General features: G+C 41.5%; 4 protein-coding genes across 5 annotated transcripts in view; 2 read left to right on the top strand and 2 right to left on the bottom strand.

The window, feature by feature from the left end:
* Positions 1 to 200: 200 nt before the first annotated feature.
* On the top strand, positions 201 to 4426 carry LOC139108512 (succinate dehydrogenase [ubiquinone] flavoprotein subunit, mitochondrial). Its single transcript, XM_070666889.1, has 10 exons — positions 201 to 539; positions 663 to 949; positions 1053 to 1191; positions 1276 to 1444; positions 1767 to 1962; positions 2039 to 2236; positions 2552 to 2746; positions 2887 to 3030; positions 3142 to 3252; positions 3368 to 4426. The coding sequence occupies exons 1-10, from the start codon at positions 437 to 439 to the stop codon at positions 3452 to 3454; spliced, it is 1629 nt and encodes a 542-aa protein (XP_070522990.1). The 5' UTR covers positions 201 to 436; the 3' UTR covers positions 3455 to 4426.
* Positions 4285 to 12558, top strand: Sdha (succinate dehydrogenase, subunit A (flavoprotein)). Its single transcript, XM_070666886.1, has 9 exons — positions 4285 to 4426; positions 7073 to 7499; positions 8993 to 9391; positions 9508 to 9676; positions 9763 to 9929; positions 10172 to 10398; positions 10510 to 10654; positions 10771 to 11075; positions 11181 to 12558. Exons 1-9 carry the CDS (start codon positions 4361 to 4363, stop codon positions 11265 to 11267), a joined length of 1992 nt encoding a protein of 663 aa, XP_070522987.1. The 5' UTR covers positions 4285 to 4360; the 3' UTR covers positions 11268 to 12558.
* On the bottom strand, positions 7466 to 8979 carry LOC139108517 (uncharacterized). 2 transcript variants are annotated; one of them, XM_070666902.1, is made up of 4 exons: positions 8470 to 8979; positions 8125 to 8281; positions 7852 to 8061; positions 7466 to 7781 (listed from the first exon to the last, which is right to left on the bottom strand). In XM_070666902.1, exons 1-4 carry the CDS (start codon positions 8619 to 8621, stop codon positions 7668 to 7670), a joined length of 633 nt encoding a protein of 210 aa, XP_070523003.1. In that variant the 5' UTR covers positions 8622 to 8979; the 3' UTR covers positions 7466 to 7667. The 2 variants fall into 2 exon arrangements, with proteins under 2 accessions (XP_070523003.1, XP_070523002.1); XM_070666901.1 differs by having other exon boundaries at positions 7852 to 8281.
* A 276-nt stretch (positions 12559 to 12834) lies between the features above and the next one.
* The window catches only part of Pino (protein pinocchio), a 29445-nt gene continuing 15781 nt past the window's right edge, over positions 12835 to 26498 (bottom strand). Inside the window, exons 3-6 of the mRNA XM_070666903.1 lie at positions 16602 to 16674; positions 16093 to 16224; positions 15401 to 15530; positions 12835 to 15278 (exon numbers count right to left, since the gene is read on the bottom strand). Coding sequence (XP_070523004.1) covers positions 15168 to 15278; positions 15401 to 15530; positions 16093 to 16224; positions 16602 to 16674 — 446 coding nt within the window. The 3' untranslated portion in view covers positions 12835 to 15167. The remainder of the gene's footprint in view (positions 15279 to 15400; positions 15531 to 16092; positions 16225 to 16601; positions 16675 to 26498) is intronic.

Below are 26498 nucleotides of genomic sequence, written 5' to 3' on the forward strand. Positions count from 1 at the left end.
ATCATTTTTGTTTTCCTCCAGAAATTTGTGAAACAATCTCGCGCGACAATAAAATATTCGCGAGGCTTTCACGTAAATGTTGGCCCAGCGGAAAAAGCAAAGTGTGGCGTGGACGATGGACGAAGTGTAAGTGCATTTAATTAAATTTATCGCGGAATTATATTTTCTTCATTTGCATTGATTCTCTCGGCGCAGTTTAACGATCGCTCAATTATTCGTCGGCTTACAGAATTATCCATTGATAGACCACTGCTACGACGTCGTAATAGTAGGTGCCGGAGGCGCGGGATTAAGAGCAGCCTTCGGTCTCGGCAAAAAGGGATATCGTGTGGCGGTGATATCTAAACTGTTCCCGACCAGATCGCACACTGTAGCTGCACAGGGCGGTATAAATGCGGCTATCGCCGACGAAAGACAAGACAACTGGCTGTATCATATGTACGACACAGTAAAAGGCTCGGACTGGCTAGGCGACCAAGACGCCATACACTTTCTCACGAGAGAGGCCCCTCGAGTTGTCTACGAGCTCGAAAATTATGGTCTGTTTCACAAATCGCGATTATATATTATGTTATTCGTATACTTAACCTATTAACCTAACCTAATGATTTAGCGGTTATATCTTCGATTATATGTTCTAAAAAATATCGAAATCATCGTAGGCTGCCCATTTAGTCGCACTGAAGACGGTAAGATCTACCAACGGGCTTTTGGCGGTCAGTCGTTGAAGTTCGGTAAGGGCGGGGTGGCCAACCGGACCTGTGCCGTCGCCGATCGGACCGGCCACGCTCTGCTTCACACCCTTTACGGCCAGAGCCTTCGCTACGACGTGCACTACTTCATCGAGTACTTTGCCCTGGACCTGCTCATGCACGGCCGATGCTGCAAGGGAATTCTGGCCTGGGAACTGGAAACTGGGCTCCTGCATCGATTTCGGGCTCATCACACTGTAAGACTTGCGAGATTCATGTTACAGATTTTATTATAGTGATAACAATAAAATAATAAGTTAACAGCGACAGCGAGATAAATGAGAGGATGTCATTTTGCAGGTGATTGCGACGGGCGGTGCCGAAAGGTGTTATTTTTCCTGTACTGCGGCTCACACCTGTACTGGCGATGGCATGGCAATTGCGTGTCGGGCAAAATTACCGTTGCAAGACATGGAATTTATTCAATTTCATCCAACTGGTATTTTTAGATTAATCCACGCACTTAACTAATAACTTCTTTATATTTCTTTTAAACTGAGCGACTAATCTTTCTCGCTTCCAGGTATTTATGGCAGCGGCGTACTCGTAACGGAGGGCAGCCGAGGAGAAGGAGGGAAACTCGTCAACTCCCAGGGAGAGTTCTTCATGGAGAACTATGCACCCAAGGCTAAGGATCTAGCCTCTCGCGACGTTGTTTCGAGAGCCGCAACTATGGAAATACTGGAAGGAAGGTCCGCAGTTTTTTTTTTTTTTTTTTTTTTTTTTAATATTAACTAAACACATTTAATTTAAATTTATAATTTTAACAAGTTTAATAGAGAAAAAAGATTCACCTTTGCAATATCAATAACTCTAGAAATATTTAACTTTTTATTTAAACGAATCTTTTACTTAGAAATTTATTAAGCGAATTTAATACCGAGGAAGTAAGCGGAACGCAAAGTGATATATTACGTTACTCGACTTCTTGGAAGTCGAGCTGCACAGTTAATCACGATAAATTAGTTGTACGTTGCTGAAAAAAGGTGCATTATCGAATGTTGTTTTTTACAGAGGCGTCGGGGAGAAGAAGGATCACATTTATTTGCAGTTGAATCATCTGCCAGCTGAGCTGATACACGAGAGGTTGCCTGGAATCGCTCATCTTGCTTGGGTGTTTGCTGGAGTGGACGTGACGAAGCAACCGATACCCGTAATCCCTACGGTGCATTACAACATGGGTGGGGTGCCGACAAATTGGCGCGCTCAAGTGAGAAGCATAATTATCAAACAGCACCATTGTTCGATTGCGCTTCTTTTTTTTTATATAAATGACATCTCGTCAGGTGCTAACGCGAGAAAACGAAGAAGACAGTCCGATCGAAGGTCTCTGGGCGGCCGGTGAAACGGCATGTGCGTCCGTTCACGGCGCTAATCGCCTGGGTGCCAACAGCCTCCTGGAGATTGTAGTCTTCGGCAAGGCCATCGCCGACCAGATCGACTGTATCGCCAGGCCCGGTGAGCGTCACGAAGATTTATCAACGGTAAAAAAATTATTTAAGTTTCGGTATAAATGGACAGCAATTTTAAATATTAATTAATAAAAAAAAATAACGAGAGCCTTTAGATTGAAGCTAGATCTTCGGGCTAGTTGCAAATTTTTTAAAAACTACTTTTTAGTTATTTTGCACATTTAATTATAATTTAATGTAAATATATTCTACATTTTTTTCTCCTATGCGAGTTAAATCTTTTCTTAAAGTCGAGCAAGAACTCGCGCGTCCAAGAAGGTCGCCGCGGTTTACGAGTTACATATTAGCATACGAATGTGTGTCGTCAAAGAAACTATTTGGATGCAGGACGTTGGCGAGCAGTCGATTTGCCGCTTTGACGCGACCCGTTATGCAAAAGGCTGCGTCCCCGTCGTCGAGCTACGCGATGAGATGCAGCGCACGATGCAGAAATACTGTGGCGTTTTTAGGACCTGTGACATCTTGCAACGTGGATGTAGAGAGATGTCCCGGCTCTACACCTGCGATCTTCCAGATCTTTGCGTAAATTGATAGACTTTATTATTAATTGATTTAAAAATTAATTGAAAAATAGACGATTTAAAAGAAATAAATTAATTAAAAAAATGTAAATGCAAATTAAACGAAAGGTGCATCTGTGAACTTGAAATATTTTTTTTAAGGTACAAGATCAGTCTCTCATTTGGAACACTGAGCTCGTCGAAGCCTTGGAGCTGCAAAATATGATGCTCGTCTGCATGCATACCGTATACGCAGCCGAGAATCGAAAAGAGTCGAGAGGATCGCACGCTAGAGAGGACTACAAGGTTGAAGAAAAAGAATAATATATTAATTGAAAAAAATTAATGTTACAGACTGTGACATTTCGAAATTATATACCAATTAAAATCCTTTTTTAACATTCGTTTCACTTCTAGGACAGAATTGATGAGTATGATTACTCAAAACCGCTCGAGGACCAGAAGAAACGACCTTACACAGAGCACTGGCGCAAACACACTCTCACGTGGGTTCAAGAAGATGGAACGGTTAGTTAAGACATTGTGTTACCTACATTATACTAACTTGGCATATTTCTAATCGAATGACTAAATAAAATATTCTACGGAATATTTCATTTTTCAATAGCGTGCTCTGTTACAGATTTGCATTTCTTATCGGCCGGTTATCGATACGACTTTAGACGAAACCGAAGCCCAGCACGTGCCCCCTGCGATTCGAACGTATTGACTCAAGAGATGAGTAATCCGGCGATTGGATAATTGAAACGTAACGGAAACGATACGGATCTAAACCGGTTATTCCGTATTATTCCGTATTATTACTATAATCGCGTTAGAAGCCAGACTCGCAACGTCCAAAGGAGAAACTAGATACTGTTAGAAATCGAAGAGTTTTCGTGATAAAATTCTTAAAAACTTGTCTTTTTGTGAATAGAAAATGACATTACGTTTACCAAAGCGACTTTAATAAAACGTTTCCGCGAACTCTTGTCGACAGTCGCGATAGAGAAATTATGCAAGAATGAAACTTCGCTCTCGACTTCTTTTCTTTTATTTTTCTGCGAAAGAGACTCCGATCATGGTTCAGAGTTTCAACGATGTCACCGTATTCGCGACATAGTTTTACAAGAGATAAACTGTGAATTATACCTTTGTTGATAGCGTGACGTGCTGATAAGCGCTCAACAAATTTAGAATTTATTTTATATTACCCACTTTCCGTAAGTTTACGCGAACGGAGATCCGTAAATTTTTTTTAATACGAATTCTTAAATTTTCCCACTTCGGTACTTGCTCAGTCGCGCTTGCGTAGAACGAAAGTGAGGTTAAGTGCGAGCACACATATAATTGTTAAAAAGATCAATAACAGATCTGTTCAACTTTCAGGTTAAATTATTAATTTTCAAAGTAAAACGATACATTTTCAAGAGCGCTTTATTTTATTTTATTAATTACAAGAAATATCATTTAAACGCATAGCGTGCGCGCGCAGCGTTTGGTAACGCGCGGCGTCTCAGTTGGTGTCGAGCCGCTGAGCCGAGCGGATCGCAGCGCCGAGCCGATAGCACTGTGAGGGTTAGCCGCGTGTATCGCGGCTGGCGTTATCTTCAAGGGGGAAGCAGAGTGACAGAAAATGAGCAGACTGCTGAAGTTGTCGGCGTCCTTGCTGCCGAGGAGTCCGCCCGGCGCGGCGACGTTGGTGAGAATCGATCCATAGCCCTTGCTATTCGGAGGTTTCAAGGCTGCTTACCGCCCACGCGGAAGTAATTCCCAACTACGAGAGGCCAGGCCACACTTTCTCGGCGACGTAAACGTCGGCGCCGGGGAGGCGTGCTCCTTCTCGCGCACCCGGAACTCGCGCCCTGACGAAATCGGAGTGGCTGCCTTTCGCGGGCACACCTGGCCTAGAAAAGCGGCGACCCCGCGCCATCTTAAAGGAGGAAAAAGAAAATCTGGCGGTCGACTCGCTCGGCTCACCCGCGTGTGACGAGGGTTTTTTTTCGCCGCGGCTACCGCCCGCTCGCGTTACGTAATTTTTTTTATTCGTCACCACGCCGAGGTGCACGGACGCGGCGCGGATCGAATTACGTAAGGTGCGCGAGAGAGCGACCGGAAACGCGCGTGGTCGCGTCGACGCGTCGACACGGGTTTCCGCGCGCGGTTCCTTGGCTCACCAGTCCCTCCGCCGTCGGGAATCTCCCCTCGCTCGGCTGAGGTCCAGTCGACGGGGTGGAACAAAGCGGCCTATCTCCATATGCTGCTTTGTCCCGCCGCGCCTCGGGAGAGATTCCACGTCTAACGGTGCTTCGCTGAAAGGCTCGACAACCAAATCTCGGTACCTTTCCCCAAGACTCCCGAGTGTATCCCAAAGCATACATCTTGCCACTTTTCAGCCTTAACGTAGAATAATTAAAGCATCTAATTAGACCAACGAGGTGTCGATACTTTGTTAATCGTTGGATTAAAAAGCTTCGAAGACTATACGATTTTTTCGTTTTTTTTTTTTTATAGAATACACAAACACATTAAGTAGATCTTAAGCTTATAGGATGATGTAGGTTTACGCAGGTAGCGAGATAAACGTGAGACACACTTGGCGAAACTTTCCGTCACGCATGATAATTTTGTTTCGTTTACTTAATCGAGTATTTAATTTAATATGGCAAGTACCCGACATTTCTTGAACGTAAATTTTAATTTCTTCTATATTAATTTTTTTCGATACTGCGCATTGGTTGATAACAACTTTCGCTTTCACGTTTCTGATTTTCACGCTTCTGGCTCCGTCGGGCACCACCGAGTCTCTTATCGGAGATCTGTGTTGTACCGGCGACGAATTATGCGCGAGAGATAAAGCATTTAATTAAAAAGATAATCAAGTTTGCAGAAGCACTTTGGCCGACCAGCCTCCACGATATCTTGCAGTCTTTAATGGTAGATTGACGTGGATTTGCCGGCACATTTTTAATCAAACGTTTGACCATGTTATCTCTCCCAAACTTGGAAATCTAAAATATAATTAAAACAAATACGTTAAATTAATTTTTTTACAAATAATTTTATAATGAAATTCAGTAACTGAGATATTTTGAACCGAGAATTTTATGAAAGCAAAGTTGAATTGTCTGGTCTTTTTCAGAGAACGCGAAAAAGGTACTGATATCGCTGTGCGATCTTAACGGAAATAATTTCTTATCTCTCAGTGCAGACAATGGCAAGTTGACGGATAAGCGTCGCATGAAATTATTAGTTTCTGCAAGTGTATCGAGCTCCTATCGCTCTCAATTATTCTGCGACGAAGAAACGAAGAAACTTATTGCGCAATCTGTATCTCTTTAGAACTAATTAACCCGCTGGTTAGTCTCATAAACATGAAACTCTAAGCGACTGTTCGTGGAAATGCACGCATACTCGTTAAGTTCTTAAAATTAATAGCGTGAAAAGTGTGTATCACGTTGGCTTCTCGAGCAATCTTTCAGAAGAAACTACTTGGTAATTGTTGTAAAAATCGCAAACCCGATTAGTGTGTACTCTTAATTTTAGTCAAGTTTAGAAATACACGCTAATCATGTTCACGATTTTTACATCAGTTGCCAAGGAATTTTTTATCATTAATCTTTTGTAATATTCCGCGATTGCAGAATGCATGAAATTTTATCTTTAAACAATATTTCTCCAAGAAAAAAAAGATCTGTTCAGTTACGTAATTTAACTTAAAATAATTATATTTAATTACATACAGGGCGCAGTCTATAAAAGTATACATATATCTATCTATAAGGGTACGTTTTATCTGCACGGCAATGCTCGTCTTCATATGGTCTTATAAATAGAACATGTCGAATTGAACACACGCGATATACGCAATCGCAGATACATATTCGTGACTCATAAATAACAACGTGTCCACGTGATGTCTTACCTAACAATTTGCACTAAAGTCTTGGGTAAAATAATTAAAGCCTTCTAAACGACCACGTTAAGAGCAAAAACTTTAAACGTGGACACGAGCATCATTCTTCTATTTGCCTGACATATGATCGCCTTAGGGTTTCTCCAGTTCACTTTAACAGACCTTAATACATCTTTTTATTTCACGCATATCGTTAAATTGATTTACATTATATAAAATATAATTCTATTTATTATATTAATATATATTTCAATATAAAAAATTTAAAATAATTATATTAATACATATTATATTTTTAACAAAATTTTACCAAGCACGTAACCAAGTTACGTAAACCAGTCATTAGTTAAGCAATCCAGCGATCAGTTAATGAACGTTTGCGGTAATTTTCTTTGTCCTTGATACGCAAGTACATCCATTTCCGTTTTGCAGAACAAACTGGGACTGCCGTTGCTTCTTGGTAACCGCAAGTTTCACTGCACGCCGGACCGAGCTGCTAAAATCTCTGACGACATCTCCAGGCAGTACCCGCTGGTGGATCACACGTACGATGCGGTGGTGGTGGGAGCCGGTGGAGCCGGTTTACGAGCGGCTTACGGTCTCGTCGCCGAGGGCTTCAAGACCGCGGTGATCACCAAGTTGTTCCCGACGAGGTCGCACACAGTCGCCGCCCAGGGTGGCATCAACGCCGCCCTGGGCAACATGGAGGAAGACAACTGGCAGTGGCACATGTACGATACCGTCAAAGGCTCGGACTGGCTGGGCGACCAGGATGCGATTCACTATATGACCCGCGAGGCACCGAAGGCCGTCATCGAGCTGGAGAACTGCGGCATGCCTTTCAGTCGTACCTCCGACGGTAAGAATTAAGAATAAATTTATTATTAATCAAGAAGCATAGAAGAAAATTGGTTTTGTAAGTCTTGGACTTTATTGAAATTTCAAACTCAAGATAAATTGTTTTGCGTACATGTTTCCGAATTCTTATGCTGCCGCTGTAGTTTAATTAAAATTAACGAATAGTCTTTTAGGAACTTAAATCCGAAACGTCGTCGCTTGTCGCCGATTTGCCTGTTGCGGAATCCGAATTCGTATCGGAGTCATCGCTCTTACTTCTAGAACGTCTTCTCTCCTTTTTCGCCTGAAACACAGCAATGGGTTTTTATTCCGTTATGCATAATCAGAAATAGTTTCTTTAATGAGTGACAAACCTCGGGTTTTATCTGATCTCTCTGACTTTCAGAATTCTTCGAGGAGTCATTGCTGTTTGGCTTCCTCTGCCGTGTTCTCTTGCTGTTTTGCTGCGATTGTTGCGCTAACTTGGCCGCTTCTACATAGGGCATCTTCTCCGCGGATGACATTTGCCGCCAGGTCTGTCCCCCAAGGCGAAACAAATCTTTACTCTTTACCTTAGTGTGATTCTGTAACGGGACAGGTTTAATTACGTAACATTCGCATGCATTACCATCTTTGCAACTCATTACCTGTCTAAAGTCTTGCATAAAATTGAGAAAGGCATTTGCACTTCTCCATTGCCTCCTTTGGGGAGGCTTGTTCGATGTTGATCGTGATCTTGATCTTGATTTTGATCTTGATCTTGATCTTGATCTTGAGCGAGTTCGCTTTTTGTCGCGTCTGGAACTTATTCCGTTCACAAATACGGATCAATTATTGTAAATGTAAAATAACAATCAGAAATAATTATAATTATTCCGAGTAATGTGTTTGCATTAAAAAAAAAAATTTGATTAAAGCCGTGAAATAAAATTTGATTATTAATAAATTAATAATCACATTTAAATTATAGACTGGGCATTTATGTAACTTACTCGTCTCGTGTGCGTTTCCGGCTGGAGGGGGATGTCGATATCGACTGATTATACTGATTATCAGAACTTCTTTCTTGCTGTCCTGCCATCCCATCTTCTCTCACGTCTCTGACTACTTCGTTGCTTTCTTCTTGTCTATTGTCGTCTTCCATGACTTACTGATTATCTCGAGAAAGGTGTATTTGCTTTATCAATACTGACGTATGCGCCAGCACATTCTTATTCGTGGATAAGAAATAATTGTGAGAAGCAGGAATTTGTCCCCGTTCGAGAAAATAAAACGCGAATTTTGCTGAGCACCGTGGAAATAACAAATGTCACTGCTTGGCGATGCTCGGTTGCCATGCGATTGAAGGTTGTCACTTGTTATCAGACTTCAATCTCGAAAAGGACGATTATCTTTTTTTAATATGTTCAATACAGATTGTTTTGCAAGGAATTTTTAATTCTTTAAAGCGCAATGAATATTTTTATCTGAAAAAATAATAAATAATTACGAAATTTATTTTTTTTTTATTTTTAGGTAAGATTTATCAACGTGCTTTTGGCGGTCAGTCTCTCAAGTTTGGCAAAGGCGGCCAAGCTCATCGGTGCTGCTGCGTAGCCGACAGGACCGGCCATTCGTTGCTGCATACGCTTTACGGTCAATCGCTTAGCTACGACTGCAATTACTTCGTCGAATACTTCGCCCTCGATTTGCTGATGGAAGGTGGTGAATGTCGCGGCGTGATTGCTCTCTGCCTGGAAGACGGAACACTCCATCGCTTTCATGCCAAAAACACTGTGCTCGCCACTGGTGGTTATGGGCGCGCTTACTTCTCTTGCACATCCGCACATACTTGTACCGGGGATGGCACCGCCATGGTCTCGAGGGCTAATTTACCCAATCAAGACCTGGAGTTCGTGCAATTCCATCCTACAGGTAGTACATTATTATACTGCATTATAGAGTGCTTAATAAAATTAATATTTTTTATTTTAATGCAATTGTTAGACAACAATATATTTAACTTGAATTTAACAATAATGTATTCTCAGGTATATACGGTGCCGGGTGTCTGATTACCGAAGGAAGCCGCGGTGAAGGTGGTTATTTGATAAACAGCGAGGGTGAGCGATTCATGGAGCGTTACGCGCCGGTAGCGAAGGACCTAGCATCGCGAGATGTAGTATCCAGATCTATGACAATGGAAATTAGAGAGGGCAGGTGAGGTCATTGATCGATAAAGACATCATTCTTTGCCGCGTTTTCAGAAATATTCGTGGTAAATACAGTTTTTTTTCTTCGCTTAGAGGCGTTGGACCAGAGAAGGATCATATTTATCTACAGCTGCATCACCTACCACCTGAACAGCTGGCCGCTCGGCTGCCAGGAATTTCTGAAACTGCAATGATATTCGCCGGTGTTGACGTGACTCAGGAACCCATCCCCGTCATACCTACCGTTCATTATAACATGGGTACATAATTATGTAGTTAATTAATTTAATTGCTTTTATAGTAAAGTATTGAGACTTAAGTCTCTCCTTGGTTAAAAAACTCTGTTCAAATAAGTTATTAAAGGCTACACAGACTTCTTCTTTCTTTATGAATAATTATTTTTTGTGAAATTCTTTAATGAAATTTAACACAACTGCTTTATTTCTAGCAATTTGCGTGACAAAAAAATATTAGCCTGCTGACCTTATGTTAACATTTTCAGGAGGCGTACCAACGAATTACAAAGGTCAAGTGTTAACCAGAGAAAATAATCAAGACAAAGTAGTGAGTGGCTTATATGCATGTGGCGAAGCTGCTTGCGCGTCTGTTCACGGTGCAAATCGACTGGGCGCTAATTCTTTGCTAGATTTAGTCGTATTTGGACGTGCCTGCGCTAAAACTATTGCCCAAGAAAATAAGCCTGGCGAAACGATTGGGCCTTTGAAAGCCGTAAGTTTCTTTAATTTCAAACAAATTAATTGTTATGCATATACGAATACTCGATTTTTATTGTAAGGTAAATGATAAATAATACCTTTACTTATTGCTTGTGTTTTTTAGAACGCCGGTGAAGAAACTGTAGCTAATTTAGACTGGGTTAGAAATGCCAATGGTTCCATCTCCACCGCAGAATTGAGACTGACTATGCAAAAAACTATGCAGACGCACGCGGCAGTTTTTAGAGACGCCGAAAGTTTGCAAGAAGGTGAAGAAAAAAAAAGACTTAATGTTTTCGTCATACACAATCACGTATCAAATTTACAAACTTTATGTAACAGCATTAAAAGGTTATATATATATTTCTTTTTTTTTTTTGCACAGGCTGTCGAAAGATGACCGATATTTACAAAAAGATGGACGAGCTAAAGGTCGCGGATAAATCTTTAATATGGAATTCCGACTTAATAGAAACGCTTGAGTTGCAAAACCTCATGGTCAACGCGATGCAGACCATTATTAGCGCGGAGAATAGACAGGAAAGTCGTGGCGCGCACGCTCGCGAAGATTTTAAGCAGAGAATTGATGAATACGATTACAGTAAACCAATTGAAAATCAACAGCCAAAACCATTCGATCAGCATTGGAGGAAGCACACGTTGTCAAACATAAACCTGAGAACGGGAGAGGTATATTTTAATATTGATCGTAATATTGGCGTGTAAAAACTGCATTTATAATATTTTTTTTGTTTCTTATTTTTATCTATTCTCATCTTGGTTTATTTATTTTAGGTTTCTCTCGACTATAGACCGGTAATAGATGATACGCTCAATCAACAGGAATGCGCAACAGTTCCGCCAGCGATTCGTTCCTACTAGATTAATTCTATAAGTGGACAACGTTAAAACGCGTCACCTTAGGATCTTTACCAATTGCCGCCGAATTTCGGTTTCAGCGCAATTTTTGATCGCAGCCTAATATTGAGTATTATTTAAATCGAGATTAGAGCGCTCAAAGGGATTGTCTCCGCGACGGTCTTTGGGTCTAGAGCTATTATCGCGCAACAAACCTGTTACTTAATTTATTTCACACATACACCAACTTCATCATGCACCAAAGTTGATTCTTGTCACTCGCCTGCGCCGTAAGTCGCATGAGCAAGATTAATGGTCTTTGTAAGATGCTGGTGCTGAGATTATTGTCCTTTTCTCTACGCGGAGGAAGTATGCACGATCTCGCGCTTAGCGGAGTCTACTCAGTTCAGCAAATAATAGTCAAAACTAGAACAATTCGTTTTTGGTAACAAAAGGTCTGTACATAAAACACTGATCTTTTCGGAGGAAAAGAAGTATGCGTTATCTCTCCTGTAATATAGTATGACGTACCCAATTATATTATAACGCATCCAGTTATAATATAACGCGATAGTACTTTGATACTGTACCGCTGAGCTTCAATATGATTATTACACTTGACTATTTGGTATTTTTTCAGTTATTTATATCTATTTTCGCCATCATGAAGCTATACGAGAACTGTTTGGAAGAATTATTTTTTAATGTTTTTTTTTCGTGATACATGTTGTGGAAAATATCAACCAACATAAAAATTTATTAATATTTATGACATTATTGATGATAATATGTTACTTTGTAAAAACTTTAATGTGTTTTGCTTGAAAAGTAATGGAGTACATGTTTGTAGACGTTATTAATGAGCACGTAATATTTAAAAGAGTTACTTTGACAGTGTTTTTTCTCGGTATTTTTCGTTGCGGCTGTATACTTAAGTACGCACAAGACAACACAAAAGCAATATCAATTTACTTTTTACAAGACTTTTATTTAGATTTTTAAATAATTTATGGAAAATTATTTTAATTTTTTAAGGTTAATAATAATTATAACAAATATTTAAAAAAAATTAATAATCAAGATAATAAATATTAAAATTATACATAAATAGTTGCATAATGTTTCTATTATATTGATTGCAACTGCTTTTATGTTGTCTTCCAATATTGTACTGATAAAAACATAAGTTGTGAGTAAAAGGTGCAGTATAAAAATATAGAAGTTCTTACAATCTCGATTTGTAAAAAGATCGTGAGCTTGGCAGAGTGGAAATGTACATAAATCGCGAATGAAAATAAAACGTTGATACACCTTTTATCTGATGAGAATCACATATTAATCAGTGAATTGTTTATTTTTCATAAATATGTAGTCTGAGATAATGTTAGATTACAAAATAATCTCAGTCTGATGTTTCGAATTAAGTAGCATTAATCCCCCAAGAGAGAGATGTAAAGAAATTTAATATTTCTTATACGACAGATAATGAAAATGTAAAATAAAAGGAGAGTGTCGAAAAATTACGTTTTCTTTCAGGAATCTGTTTTAAATTGTACAAAGCTGGATACGAAAAAGACAAACCATCGGTGGATCTTTTTGCAAGTATTTATTAAACCCATACTTTTGCAGTATTCATAAATAAGAAGTTCACAGATTAAATAAAAACTACTACAGAGGACATTTTCTAAAGCATTAAACTAAAGCTCACCGCGAGCTAATACTCCAGACAATTTTTACACATTACAGTTTAATTTAATAAATGAGGATGTATTTTGATGAGCATGTATACTCGCATTCGCAATATATAATTTCACGTTACCGAAGAAAATTGGTAAACGTCCGAAAACATACTTTTGTTCCTACGTCTCGCTAAGAAAGGCTTCGGCACGCGGGATTCTTATAAAACGATAATAAAAGTCCGAAAAAGTCATTGGCACGACGTAAATGCTGTTCAAAATGACCTGACACAAATAATTCTGCGAGTCTCCATGCAATAAGTGCGTCATATTTTATATTTTAAAATTTTGAATATATTTCAATGAATCACTAAACCATTTAAAAAATATATTAAAGATATAGATTAAATAATTATATGACTTTTTGATTGGATATTTGTTACTTTAAAGACGAAACCTCTACTTCTGGAATTCGCAGCTTTCTTTGTGTCTAGTATATAATTGTTGAACAATGTTTGATGAGACGTTTTAAAATATTTGGAGTCGAGCTACTCTTCTAGCCATTTGGTGGAAAAGCTCGGCAGGAAAGCGAATTGTTTCAAACGAGCAAGACGTATCTTTGTTGAAAAGTACAAAATATAATCGGCACTTTTTAATCTTTTATAGATCCAGAGGGAGATTTTTGTAATTTTCAGTTTTTCTCTCTCTTTTCGCCGTACCAATTTTGACGTACATACAATAACGCTTCGACCGATATACCTCGTAATCGCTAACTGGAAATAAATTTAATTCTTAAATTTGTAACACATCGATTGCTTATCAATTATTAAGACTATGACGATTAAATTACGTCACGTTAACGCTAAATTCTTGCTAGAGACGTGAAACTTTGACTAAATTTGTATCGTATACAGTTGCAAGCTCAGAATTATATGTATATCGCCGATGATACAGTTGTGACAATTGAAAGCGAGGAATACCGAATAATCGTTTACTCTAAAAAATCGATACGTCGTGCTCCCGCGCGAAAGCCCCAAACGGACTTCTCGTCGTCAGATCGCTCGATCGATTAAATTGTTGCCTAATAATTATTCTAGGATTCGCGTAATGCAAACTCGCGCATATTCGCGCGACAGAGAGGCCAAGATGTAACTTCCGTTACGTGAAAATGTAAAATAAAGATTGGGATTCTCTCGTATTGTTTGAAGAACGATCGAAGATTTAAGCTACCGTCATTAAAACTATTTCCAAAGTCGCGCTTCGGTAAGACTATAGCAATTTTAGTTGGTACAAAAAGTTATAAAGCACTTGTCATAATCGACCTACAATGAGAAATTAAATTTTCCGCAAATGAATCGGTTTCTTTTATAATGTAATCTAAAAATTTAATCAATACCAAAATAAAAATATATAGATTTCCTTCAAATAATAATTAATATTCTAATAAGCATATTATTACATTACGTTATTTACACTCGAGATGTAAAAATCTTTACTGCGCGTTTTCGTAAAAAATTCTTTTCGCTACTTTAGATTAAGAGGAGTATGGACTTACGCCGTTTTTCTAAACTAACCGATTCAAGTGCACGAGGAGGAAGTTGCGTCGAAAAGTTTAGGTGTGCGACAGACAAGTAATGGAACTAAATGATAGAAAAATATTTCGAAATTGCGACTACTGTAGTCACTCCGCAGGAAAGTTAATTATTGTAATTTCGAAATACAGTTTGTATTACGATGATCAAGTTTAAAAGTAAAATGCTCCATTCGTTTTGTGTAAACTTCGAGATTACCGTCTTATTTTCTAAATTGAAATCAAGACCAACTCAATCGTGTTGAAAAAGTCGCTAAGCGCTCGCTGGCTAATTTTCGGACGCAGCCTACGTGTTCGGTGCAACGAAATTCTTTGTAGAGTTCGGACGTCGATCGCGTAGCTTTGTACTTTCGCCTGAAAGACGATAACGACAACGATTGTGGTCCGTGATGTCGAGAGACCACTTATGCCGCGACTTTTGTGTCTTCGGGGAAGAAGCCGCGAAGACGAGCCGCCGGAACGGAACTCCTCCTCTCCTTTGTCAGCCGTCTTTCTCAGGAACATAATGCATATCATCCACGGTCCACATTCACACGGTCCTTTCTCTCGCTCCCCTTTTTTTCTGGGATCTCGCACGCGATGGTGGTGGGTGACGCTAGATGGATGGTGATGGATTTAAGTCTTGTGCATAGTTGGCGGTGCGCGGACTGGCGCCGTTCACGAGGTGGCCCGCAGCTTCTCTAGCGCAGGCACCAATGATTCCTCCAAGGAAGGCCCGCAGCTCAGTCCGCACTCGCCGATCCACCTCGCCTTGCCACTTGCATGGGACTGCAAATAAAAATCTCGTAAGTCAAATTGCTTTTCGATCTTTAACTTAAATTAGAAAAATTAAAGCTTGTAAAAATACCAAAACCTGATAAAAAAATTAAGCCTCCAATAAATATATTTACCATGGTGAGATCGCGTTTCCACGCGGTGTGGCAGCGGCCGTCACACAGTGGGCACGGTCGCTGTAGAGAGTAGCCGCCGCACTCGCTGCAGTCCAGGGAGACGTGTTCCTCGCTCCACGATACCCCGCACCTACAGCGAGAACGAGATAATGATAACGAGCCCGCGCGCACGTGATTATGCTAATAGCGGAGGCGCGACGCCGGAAGACGCGACGCGATTCGCGACGACCTGCATCGCGAGGCGTCGTGCGGAACCAAGGCCGTCCGGTTCAACAATGCGATCGGCTTATCCGGTTTACGCAAGATTCGGTATCGCGATAAGGTGTAGCAAAGTTATGTAGTTCAGACGATCGACGCGAATAATCGGTGAGGTAACACAATCGCGAGGGGAAAGCTGCGCGAAGTTGCAAATTTAAGAGAGCAATTTTTATTCGCTAAAATATGTTAGGAAAATAAAACTATATCACTTTAATTGCTTTATGAAACGTACAAACGTAATGGTGTAATAATCTAAGAAATATTGGAATTAATTCGACAGAGAAGGTCGAATTACTCTCTCGAATCGGCGAAAATCAAACGCGATTGTTCCGGATTCCATTGTTCGCTCAATAAGGCGGTTACGCAATTTGCCGATCAATTGTCCCACAGAGCGGCCGATTAAACGAGTAAAGAGCGAAGATCAATCTGCTTACGTGAAGCAGGAGTTGAGCTGAGCGCGCAACTCCTCGATCGTGAGGATCGTGTCCTGGTACTGCGGATGCGAGCCCTGCAGACCGTCATCCACGCTGCCGCACAGACTATGACGGGATAGCGAGATGCTGCTCCTGCAAAACGATATTATTCATGTAGATCAGGCATCTCCAAGATTCAAAGTATGAATTTTTAAACAAAGAACTGCAGTAAGAACTTTAAAAATAAAAAAATAAATAAAAAGAAAATAAGATGCAATTAGCTCAGGCATAATACGCGTTCGTAATCAAGGAAAAAACGCAAGTCTCCTTCACGTGATGGAAACGTGAGCGTAACGAGCTCGCTCGGACACGGCGACGTATGCAAAATCACGCGTGCAGTCACGGGGAAGGAATTCTCGCGTGAGATGAACAAGCACTGACTAGACATTCGTAATTATAAGTCGCGATTAGTAAATAATTCGATGTCTCCTAAGCGCGCGAAAAAATTACATCTCGATGATTTTACTTACCCATGACGAGAGAGGCTTTCGGTGGTGGCTGGCTGCACCGAAGTGACCGACATGTTGCACTGATAAGTGGATACTGAAACAATACAAAGAGAGAATTATTTAAAATCCTGTCAAATTAAATATTTAAGAATACAAAAATTAAATAAAATATTTAATTGCAACTTAAATTCAATTTAAAATTAATATTTGAAATATAGAAATTGTTAAAGATCCATTTTAAGTGTCTATTAAACGGCTTGTCCAGAAGTAAATTAATTTTTATTTTGTTAAAAATAGACGAACGACGGGAATGGGCAATGGGATTAATTTACACGGAACAAACTTCGTTTAAAGTAAACAGGGGCTCCTCTTTCTCTCTCCGCGTAGCAATTTCCGGGATTTCTCGCGGCATCGCTTCATAAACGAAAACGTGGACAAATAAAAGTAACCAGCAGGAATTCCCCGGAATCCGATAACGTAGATAAGTCTTAAAATAAATTGACGCAGCCGGTTACGATACGATTAGCCGCGGTTACGCGTAAAAAAAAAAAATAAAATAAATAAATAAATTACGCAGCAATCGCCGCCGGAAAGGTTTCCCTGGAATCGACGTTACATCAGAGGCCAAGGTTAATCACTCATCGTTACAAGTCTTTCGTTATATTCCAATGTGCCGAAATCAAACTTCAAGTGCGAGATATTATAATTTATAATATAATATAATAATATACAATATTAAAATTTATTAGATTGTATTATAAGTAATCAGATCAAAATTCAATATGTCTTTTTTAATGCATGAGACCCGCCGTGATTAGGTTTAGCGACTAATCAGCGTGTGTGAGTCTAAGATTGCGCGCAGCAACAGCGAAGGGCATCGCGAAGAGCAGATTTCATCGCCAATTCTCACCTTGGCACGAAACATACTTTTGCTTTCTACGTGAAAGCGTATCGACAGGCCAGTACGCGTGATTTGAGCCCGCAATATCGATAGAAACGCTTTACTATCTTCGCGAGGCGAAAGGCGAAGGAGCGACTCGAATTCTAGCGAAAAAAAAAGAGAAAAAAAAAATTAAAAACTAAAATTGATTTGCGCTTCAAAAAAATTATTACACCCTCTAGCAAAGAACCCGCATAAACGATATTTTTGGAGTTTATCGGTTATTGCTTTACCATTGCAAGAAATAAATTTGCAATACAAATTTAAAAAGTTACTTGTTCGAGTCGTGAAATTGCAAAACTGTGAATTATTGCGAAATTAATAATTCAACGAACGTCCCGGCTGAGAGAGTCAAGGATTTTTCGGACCGACACGTGGAGTCGCTAACGAAACGGGAGATACGACGTCGACAAATTATTTATCGTAAATAAGTATCGCCACGCTACCTGCGTTTACCAACGAAACGAGGACGACTTTAACGAAGAAATAAGTTTCTACGTATCGAAGAAAGGCACTGACATGCAACGTAACTTCAACGAATGTGTATTTCCTATCGTTACTTAAATACCTTCGTACTTTTAATTAATTCACATACAAAAATAAAAATAAATTAATTAACAAAGTATACAAATAAATTAGAAAGAAAAAAAAAAATTGCGCGAAGGCCACTTTCACAACTCGCAAGGTTTAAATTGCAGTTCCTCCCGGTAGTTGGTCGCAAATGTCGGCAGATCGGCTCGCGTTACATCGTATCAGAAGTTACATACGGCGCTGGATCGATATCCCGCGTCGTCGCCGCCTAGCACTACTACGTCGTGTAAGCCGATCGATTTGCATTTGCATCTATTAGCCTCCCTCTCTCCATCCCCCCGCAACCGACATTGCGTCGCGCGTGTTTCGCGGTTCGGATTGTCGTTAACCACGATAACGTAATCGCGAACAGATAAGAAAAAAAAGAGGGAAGGGAGGGAGAAAAAAAAACGAGCGATTCGGGTCACCCAAAATTTCCGACATACCGCGGAGTTTGATAGCCGATCTCGCGAATCGAGGCCGCGCCCCGAGATCGCGTCACGGCAATCGAGCGGAAGTGAATTGGGTCGTTGGAGCACACCTCGATAACGGCAAGGATAACGCCGAGCCGATAATAATTTATCGCTCGCGCATGCAAGTAAGTGGCGTTCCCGACGAGCGCGACACACCGAAAAAAAGATATAGTCGCTTTTGATGTAACTTTATTTTTTTTTTTCTTTTTCTTTTGCCATTTTCCAACATTTCTGAAGAATAACCGTAGCCGACTCTGGACCGTGATGAACGTGGAAATTGCTGACAATGAGTCAACTACTTATACCGGGAAATACCGGCGAGAATGGCTTTTAGCGGAAAATGCATCTCCGTTTTATTTTTGTGCACCGGCGCCGCCACTTTTCTCCTGGAATTACTGTAATGTATATTTGCAATTCTTACCGCTGCCTTTTTCTTCGTCTTTTCTAGTTATCATTTTTCGCGCTAAGTAAATTGCAATCACGTGCGGCCGTGATGCTGCGTGTAAACAGAGTAATTTGCGGTGTATCGCGTTTAAGTGGCTCGCCGAGATGCAAAAAGCTGCGTTCTTTAATTCAATCATCGGACAGATACATATTCGTATTAGCAGATTTTTATTGGAAGCGCAAGAGTCGATAGGTAACTGATTACGTTCGTTCAAAATCCGATCACGATTAATTCGAAAGGAGTAGTTGCTCGCGCATTGTATATTCAGAGAAGTTGAGAATTCAGGTGTCTCGTTCCAAGACAATTTTGAAATAAAGTCGCCGCACTTCCGCGATGTTTTAAGCAACGCCGAGGATCTCGTGACGGTGACTCGGTGAGTTAAATCGCGAAGGTAACGCGATTTTCTCGCGAGATGCGGCGCCAAGAATTCGACGCGCGTTACACATCTTCGAGCGAAACGCAGTATCCCGGTTTTTCATATTTCTGCTTAAAGAAGCGAGTCTGTGCAAAGAAAAAAAAAAAAAGAAGCAATCCTCTGCGATCGAGAGACGAGAACGAGAAGGATAATCGTAAAGGAGGATGAGGCCGAGATCTCAGTGTTCAAACCGCGGGATTAGTACGTAACGCTGGCGTGAAAATAGAAGCTGCGGGCCGCAAATATAAAGCCGCGCGCGCGGTTTATAAATAACTGGATTATATTAATACTCGCGATTCACCGTACGTGTACATACACAGACGTGCACGTAAGTACGTATGCGCTCCGGTCTAATTCTTTCCATTCGCGTGCTATTCTCGGAGAGAGCTAATCTCATAAGGAGATCGAGTTGTGTATCGCTGGCTAAAGTCCGTCGAGTCTCAGTGGACGACGATCCCGCAACGAGATCCGCAATCGAGACGTAAATAAATAAGCGCGATTCTTCGAAGAAAGTTACTCACATTTGCTGATTTTATTTGTGAAATTTTAACGTGTTCCAAAAAAAAAAATATATATGTATACTATAATATGATATATACTTAGTTCAATTAAAAAAAAAAAAAGAAAAAACGTTTTGCTGCATTAAACGATTAATTAAACAGTCGCCCACTTTTTTTGGCTCAATATCTGACATATTTATAAGAAAAAAAGTTAAAAAATAATTTTGTTTTAATGCATTAAAGTTTAAAGTACGTTAGACTCCAAGACACGAGCAAAAAGAAGTAGAATCGGAATAGTGTTCTTTTAAAGTGTAAAGTTTAATGTGACGTCATGGTTATAAATCACTCTATCCTCCACGATGACGCCTCGGATCATGGAAGCAGATATCCTGGGGCGACGGAGGCTGCGTTACGTGTGCGAGATGAATGACGCCATAACCGTCGGCGGCGACGCAGATAGCGTCGATTCCACGACATTATGCGACACCGCTCTCCGCCGGGAATTATTTATAACGCCCCTCGAAGATGCCACCGGCTCGCGATAACGTGAAACCGGTCGGTGTCACTCTCGTTAGAGAGAACAGACGGTGCATTTTGTTGCGCGGCTTTCGCGTTCCTACGAACGACGTGAATAAAAATAATTAAAAAAAAATATATCTATAAAAATACGTAACTTAAGTAAAGGAAAAAAAAAAAAAAAAAGAGCATTTCCTGTATTAATAATCATTTTACGCGGGATAGAGAAATTGCAGCCTTTTACGATATAAATACGAGGCTTTATGTGAATACGGCGCGTTATTATCGGCCGACACGCACGCGCCTGCTCGTTAATAATCACGTTAACGATTTCGGGAAATTGCCAGATCGTAATTTCACTAACGCGAAGGTAAGTACTTTCGCGGGGCATGCCATTTTCCGATACGCGTACACGCGAGTGGTTGTAAGCGAATTAGCGAGCGGCTAATCTCCGCTAATCTACGGACATTTCCGTTTTGCAAGTCACCTCCAAGGACGCCCGGCTAATTGGTCATGCGCGTCGAGATGATATAATATTCCTCCGTTAATGATCGTGCTCTAATCAGGAGCGCGCGAGCCTCGAGAAGACAAATTGTCTCGTATAATTCACTTATTTCTAATTAGACAGCAGGACGCAACACGTGCGTCCTCGGAGGAAAAAAAAAGAAAAAAAAAAGTAAAAAAAAAAAAAAAAAAAACACGCTGCGCTAAAGTCTTGGAAGAATCGGGTAAAAGTCTAAGTAACTAACTCATCCTGCAAACTGATCGTTACGTAAACGTAAACGAGTCGCGACGTTTTAAGTTATGCTCGAGGAATGGAAATTCACGTGCGAAATATTAAGCGTCAACAAAAGCGAGAGAACGGGGGATTGATTTTCTCGTGCGGGCAATTAAATCCTAAGATTAGGCCTCGAGACGCGTACACCGTCACAGAAACGGCATCCCGGTCCACACGAGAGCATATTTTCGTGCTGTTTAGAAGCGACGGGAATAGAAGAGGGCACGAAGACGGTCGCTGCAAGTGGCACACGCTTTTCGCGACTCGTTAAGACAATTCATTTGAGACTTTTCTTCTCGCAGAAAGACAAAACTAGGCTCGAAGTGTTTCATTATCAATTTCAATCCTTTCGGTAAATTAATTTCGTGCCGTTTCCGACCACAAATAGGCTGGCTGGACTAGTTCCACCGTTCGCGATGGTTCACAAGGTTACGACTGAAGCTGAGAACTACTATATATCTTTCTCTCGGCGTAAATTTTTTGAAACGGAAGCCATTGCATTTGCGTTTCCGCTCTTCCGTAAGGTAGAAATCAGGCCAACAACCCACGAGAAGCTGCACGGGATATCGATCGACCCCGGGCTATTCTGGAGAACGCCCACGCACACACGGGCGACGTAGGTCGCCGGGGTGGAATCAGGTCGGCTGGAAGGAGGGCCCGTGCGAAAGTGGTCTGCGGTTTTGCACGCGAACGGCCGGCAAAGGCGAGCTCTTCTTCTTCAAAGGCCCTTTTCGCGAGAAAAAAAAATTAAATAAACGGCGGATAAAAAAAAAAAAAAACAGGACAATCGGCGAAGTGAAGACCTGCTTTCGCGACTGGATTAAAATAATTCATAATTTTTCGAGGAATATAATGTTATTTAATCCGTCGCGGAGTATTTTGATCTCGAGGAGGGTGAGATAAACCGATAGATTCGATCACTTGACGGTCGGGCAAGATTTTTTTTTGTTTTTTCAATTCTTTACGTAACACCGAAGGATCGCATTCCGATGGGCGGAAGGCGAGTTAGTTGCAGCGGGCGTTGCAGCTGCTGCAACGAGGCCGAGTCACTCGGGCGCCGCGGAATGTCGCGACGCGTTAACAGGATTGAGAAATTAAAATTCCGGGGCCGGAGGTATTCGCGGCCGCCAACGTAACGGGTTCTCCCCCGTGTGTCGCTTCTTACGACACGACGAGCACCGCGGGACTGACCTCGTTGCGGCCCGATAACTGCGCCGTTTGTATTTTGAAAGCGAGGTCGGTTTCGCGCGAACGTCCGCCTCGAATTAATCCCAAGCGCGAAACAGCCTCGCCGAAGCTGCCTTTTCGTTTCCGGTCAATTTGACAGATCGCTTAAAAAAAAGCCTAGATTTTTAACAAATAAAAAAAAGAAAAAAAAAAAGAGATATTCAATCGTCGGATATTTTCCGCGGTTCGATGCAACACCCGCTTTCTGCGGTGCAATCTTCCGGTCGATGGCCGCCAGTTCGGCGCCGAAGAGCCCGCTCTCGTCTCTCGCACACGCGAGAGTATTGATTCTCCTCGCGACCAGGCGATGTCGAAGCGCGGCGGTTAAAGACAAAATCCCTGAGGCCCGTTAGAACCGAGTGGCCGTTCCTCGGCTTGCCCAACTCCGCTTTAACAAACCGTTCGGCGATCCCGCCCACGTGGACACGCGAGACGACCCCGCCGCGATATCGGCGACTGTTGCGTTATCACCGAAAGTCTAAACTCTCGCCGCGTCATTCCGCTTCGGCGGAAATGATTGCCTCATTATCGCCTATCGGTCCGTTTTTTAATTTTTCAAGTCGATCGTTCGGAGATCGACGCAGTTCGTCTGCGCCTCGAGCGACGATCAGTTGTTTCGACAACGAACGCTTTCCCGGCATCCTCGAGCTTAAGTTTTCGCATAATTTTCGAGCAGGCTACAATTTATTTTTAATTTTTATTTCTTTCAGTTTTGCTTTTGCCCCGACGACTCGTGAATTTGTAATGCGACAGTTTCTACCGCGACAATTGCGACACAGAATTCTCTCTTTCCTTCTCCTTCCCTCGGAGGCTTTCTCGGAACGAAATCGCGGTGAAAGCGTCTCCCGAGGGTCGTCGCGGATGCTGGTGGAAGAAGAAACAACTGCGCGGCGTCTGCCACGCGAGGAACGAAGGCGTGCCGGTCGCAGGACGCGTGAAAAACATGCCGTATTTCCAGGGAAAAATAAAAACCGTTCTCGCCGACTTTGCGATACACGTGTTTGTTTCGACGCCCGCGCCGCTCTTCTCTATTTGGAGGTTCGGTTTTACGACGGAACGACAGAACAAATCAATACATACCGTTTTTTTAGCGTGCGTGCGACCGCGTTTAAAAATAAATTTTAAAGCAGCCTCGGATACCGTAAACGTTTCGAGCAAAAGACGAAGAGCTCGTCGAGATCTCGTAGGGAAAAGACGGACGACTTCGCGAGGAGGAAAATCGTTTAGGAAAATCATTCACCCTGCTCTCATTTCGTCGGCGCGAGAAGGAAAGAAACGACGCGTCGACGAATCGGCCCTAACTCACTCACGCAGGAATCTCGCGGCCAGACGGGCGTCGATACGCGTCGGCCTCATTGTCGTTCCCTCTCACTCACTCTCACTCGCGCTACGAAAGGGAGCCACCGCGTCCGATAAAACTTACTCGTCTGGAATCGAGGGGGAGGGCGTTCGTTCGGGCGAAGTCCTTGTAGATTCTGGGATCTAGCACAGGCTGCGGCACACAACGACGTAGGCGTCGGGTTTATGCGTCTGATCGCGTCCTCAATAACGGTCACCACGAGCGGAAACCGAACGGCGTTCGTGAACGTGAGAGCGCGCAAATGTCGAGAGAGAAAAAAAATCAAGCGACAACCGTACACACTTTAACGTTGCTGAGCAAACTGAGGGACCGCGGCCGGGCGGGGTCCTTATATAACCGCGGTGGAGGCACGCGGCAGTAGGCGCGAGGTGGAGTAGCGAACGCTCTAGGACGGCGTGGTGAGAGAAGCCCGGGAGTAGGGAGGCGCAGCACAAATTCTTCATTTGCCGACGCGGCGCAGTTTACAGCCGCTCTTGCATCGTGATGGTTTTCAATATAGGCGGATTCAACCCTCGATTTCAACTTCCTCAATTAAAAAAAAAAAAAGTACATATACGAAGAATTTTTATTAATTGGCCTTTGAATTATGATGATAAAAAAATATATTGCAATTATTTGCGTTGAAAGTACCTCAAAATCGTCTAAACTTTTCCTTCATGCTTAAAATAAAAGTAATTAAACAAATTTTTGAGTTTCAAGACGCAGGATAAAAGGAAATTACAAAAGCTTAGGGTGTTCGTATTGCTTTTCTACTCCCGCTGACGTGGAAGCTGATGTTCCAACTCGTTGGTCTTCGCAGCTCGCGGAACGGATATCGAATTATCGATTTCTTTACCGAGGCAAACGACTTTGTGCATCAGTTCTCACGCTGCGGCGGCTTTCTCAAAGGATCACGCCCGGATCTTTTGTACTACGGTTGTAGATATCCTGAGAAAGCGCATCAGACCGTCCGCGAAATCTCCCGGCAAAATATTAGGTACGAGAATGAAACGAGGAAATCATTCGGCACCACCCCAGCGACCCTTATTTCTCGTAATGTAATTATAAATAAATATCAATTTACAAATCCTTCCCTATTTTTTTAATTACGTAATTTTATTACGAAATTGTTGACGTAAAATAAGTTAAAGAGATAAAAGAAAGGATCGGTTTAAAGTTTCTTGTTTTCCACGAGGCGCTTTGCGTCTACATATATTGCATATGTATACATATACACACAAGATATGTCGACGTCTCGTGATAAATTCCGGATTACTCGTGTACTTTATTCCGACACGCAAAATTTTAATCACTAGACGGCGACATTCGGATGTGGAGTGGTGTCGGATCATCCGGATGACGCACGGAGTAAATTCCGATGATCTGCTATCTCGCTACAGCTCTCGCTCGATTTTTTGCACGCCAACGATTTACAACGATTTTATTACTCTATTCTGCTAGCGCATTAAAGCAATATTCAATCAACTATGTTGCATTTAAAACAGATATCTCTTTCTTTCTCTCTCTATGTATATTAATATAATTATTGTAACAGTGAATACGAATGCTGAAAAAATTAATGAATACTTTCTTAAACGCCGCCAATATTCCTTCTAAACGCGATAAGATAAGCTCCGCGTCTCTCTCTGTTTTTTTTTTATTCCGTCATATCCATCGTGAGGTCTGCGAATAATTGCTGAGCGATTTGCGCGGATTACGCGGATTAATGTACGCCAAACGTAGCGCTAAAAATAATGCGCGGCTTGAGAAAAGGAGGACAGTGCGTAGAAGATAAACCGGAATTCTCTTGGTATCATCCCTTGCTCTCCTCGCGTATGACAAATTGAGTGGCACACGCGCCGAGGCCACGAGGCTTCGACCGGCGCGTAATGATTCACCGTGGAAAAGGTTACAGTAATTCTGCCGTGAGTCCATTAAAAATATTCCCTCCGCTGCGAATTGGCGCCTGTGCGCGCTCTATAGACTTTATCAATGACTCCGAGCTCGGTAAAGTGTAAAGGGCGCGAGGAGGTAGGCTCGTAAAATTTTCATTTACGACTTCAGCGGCCATTACGCCTACACTTCAAAAGATCTATAATTTACAGCCGCCTGTGGAGCGTCTTTTTATAACGTCTAAATTTGCGAACTTTATATCGCGAGCTTATAATAGACATTATTGCGAGTTTCATTATTAACGAGTCCAATGCAAAATAAGTCCTCCGACGAAGAACGTCACGCATCGTTGAAAATTAATTTAATTCTTATTGCGCGTCACGAGGAAAAGTGCCGTTGGATTAAGTTATTAATTACCTGAATGACAGTCGCGAAAAGCATTGATCTAAAATACGATTGGACTATATTGGGACAATCCTTCAGATAATACAATCTGATAATAAAACTCTGCAGTGATAACGATTCACCCGCCCGAGAATTATTGAAAATTTACAATTATTCGATATCCACGATAACTCCACCAATTTGCGCATCGATCGAAATAATGTTCAACTCTGAATTAAATCATGCTCCTAGACCTGGTCAGTTTTACAAAAATCAGAAACGGAGAATATCGAAAATTTAAATCTGAAATAAATAATTAAAAATATATTTAGGAAATTGTTTTTTAATTATGGATGAAGATCATCTTAATTCGCGATGGAAGATTCGAGTAAGACATCCACGTGATTTGCGACACACGTGCTGGATCCACGCAGGTGA

Source organism: Cardiocondyla obscurior, linkage group LG15 (genome assembly GCF_019399895.1).
Source record: "Cardiocondyla obscurior isolate alpha-2009 linkage group LG15, Cobs3.1, whole genome shotgun sequence".
In the NCBI taxonomy this organism is placed as follows: domain Eukaryota; kingdom Metazoa; phylum Arthropoda; class Insecta; order Hymenoptera; family Formicidae; genus Cardiocondyla; species Cardiocondyla obscurior.

Bases quoted from the DNA above. Each gene is read 5' to 3' on its own strand.
- LOC139108512 (XM_070666889.1), top strand. From the start codon at position 437: ATGTACGACACAGTAAAAGGCTCGGACTGGCTAGGCGACCAAGACGCC. The intron at 2,747-2,886 runs GTAAATTGATAG...ATTTTTTTTAAG, and splicing joins GCGATCTTCCAGATCTTTGC to GTACAAGATCAGTCTCTCAT. The intron at 3,031-3,141 runs GTTGAAGAAAAA...TTTCACTTCTAG, and splicing joins ACGCTAGAGAGGACTACAAG to GACAGAATTGATGAGTATGA.
- Sdha (XM_070666886.1), top strand. From the start codon at position 4,361: ATGAGCAGACTGCTGAAGTTGTCGGCGTCCTTGCTGCCGAGGAGTCCG. The intron at 9,677-9,762 runs GTGAGGTCATTG...TTCTTCGCTTAG, and splicing joins ATGGAAATTAGAGAGGGCAG to AGGCGTTGGACCAGAGAAGG. The intron at 10,655-10,770 runs GTGAAGAAAAAA...TTTTTTGCACAG, and splicing joins CGCCGAAAGTTTGCAAGAAG to GCTGTCGAAAGATGACCGAT.
- LOC139108517 (XM_070666901.1), bottom strand. From the start codon at position 8,621: ATGGAAGACGACAATAGACAAGAAGAAAGCAACGAAGTAGTCAGAGAC. The intron at 8,282-8,469 runs GTAAGTTACATA...GAACGGAATAAG, and splicing joins CGGAAACGCACACGAGACGA to TTCCAGACGCGACAAAAAGC. The intron at 7,782-7,851 runs GTTTGTCACTCA...GCTGTGTTTCAG, and splicing joins GAGATCAGATAAAACCCGAG to GCGAAAAAGGAGAGAAGACG.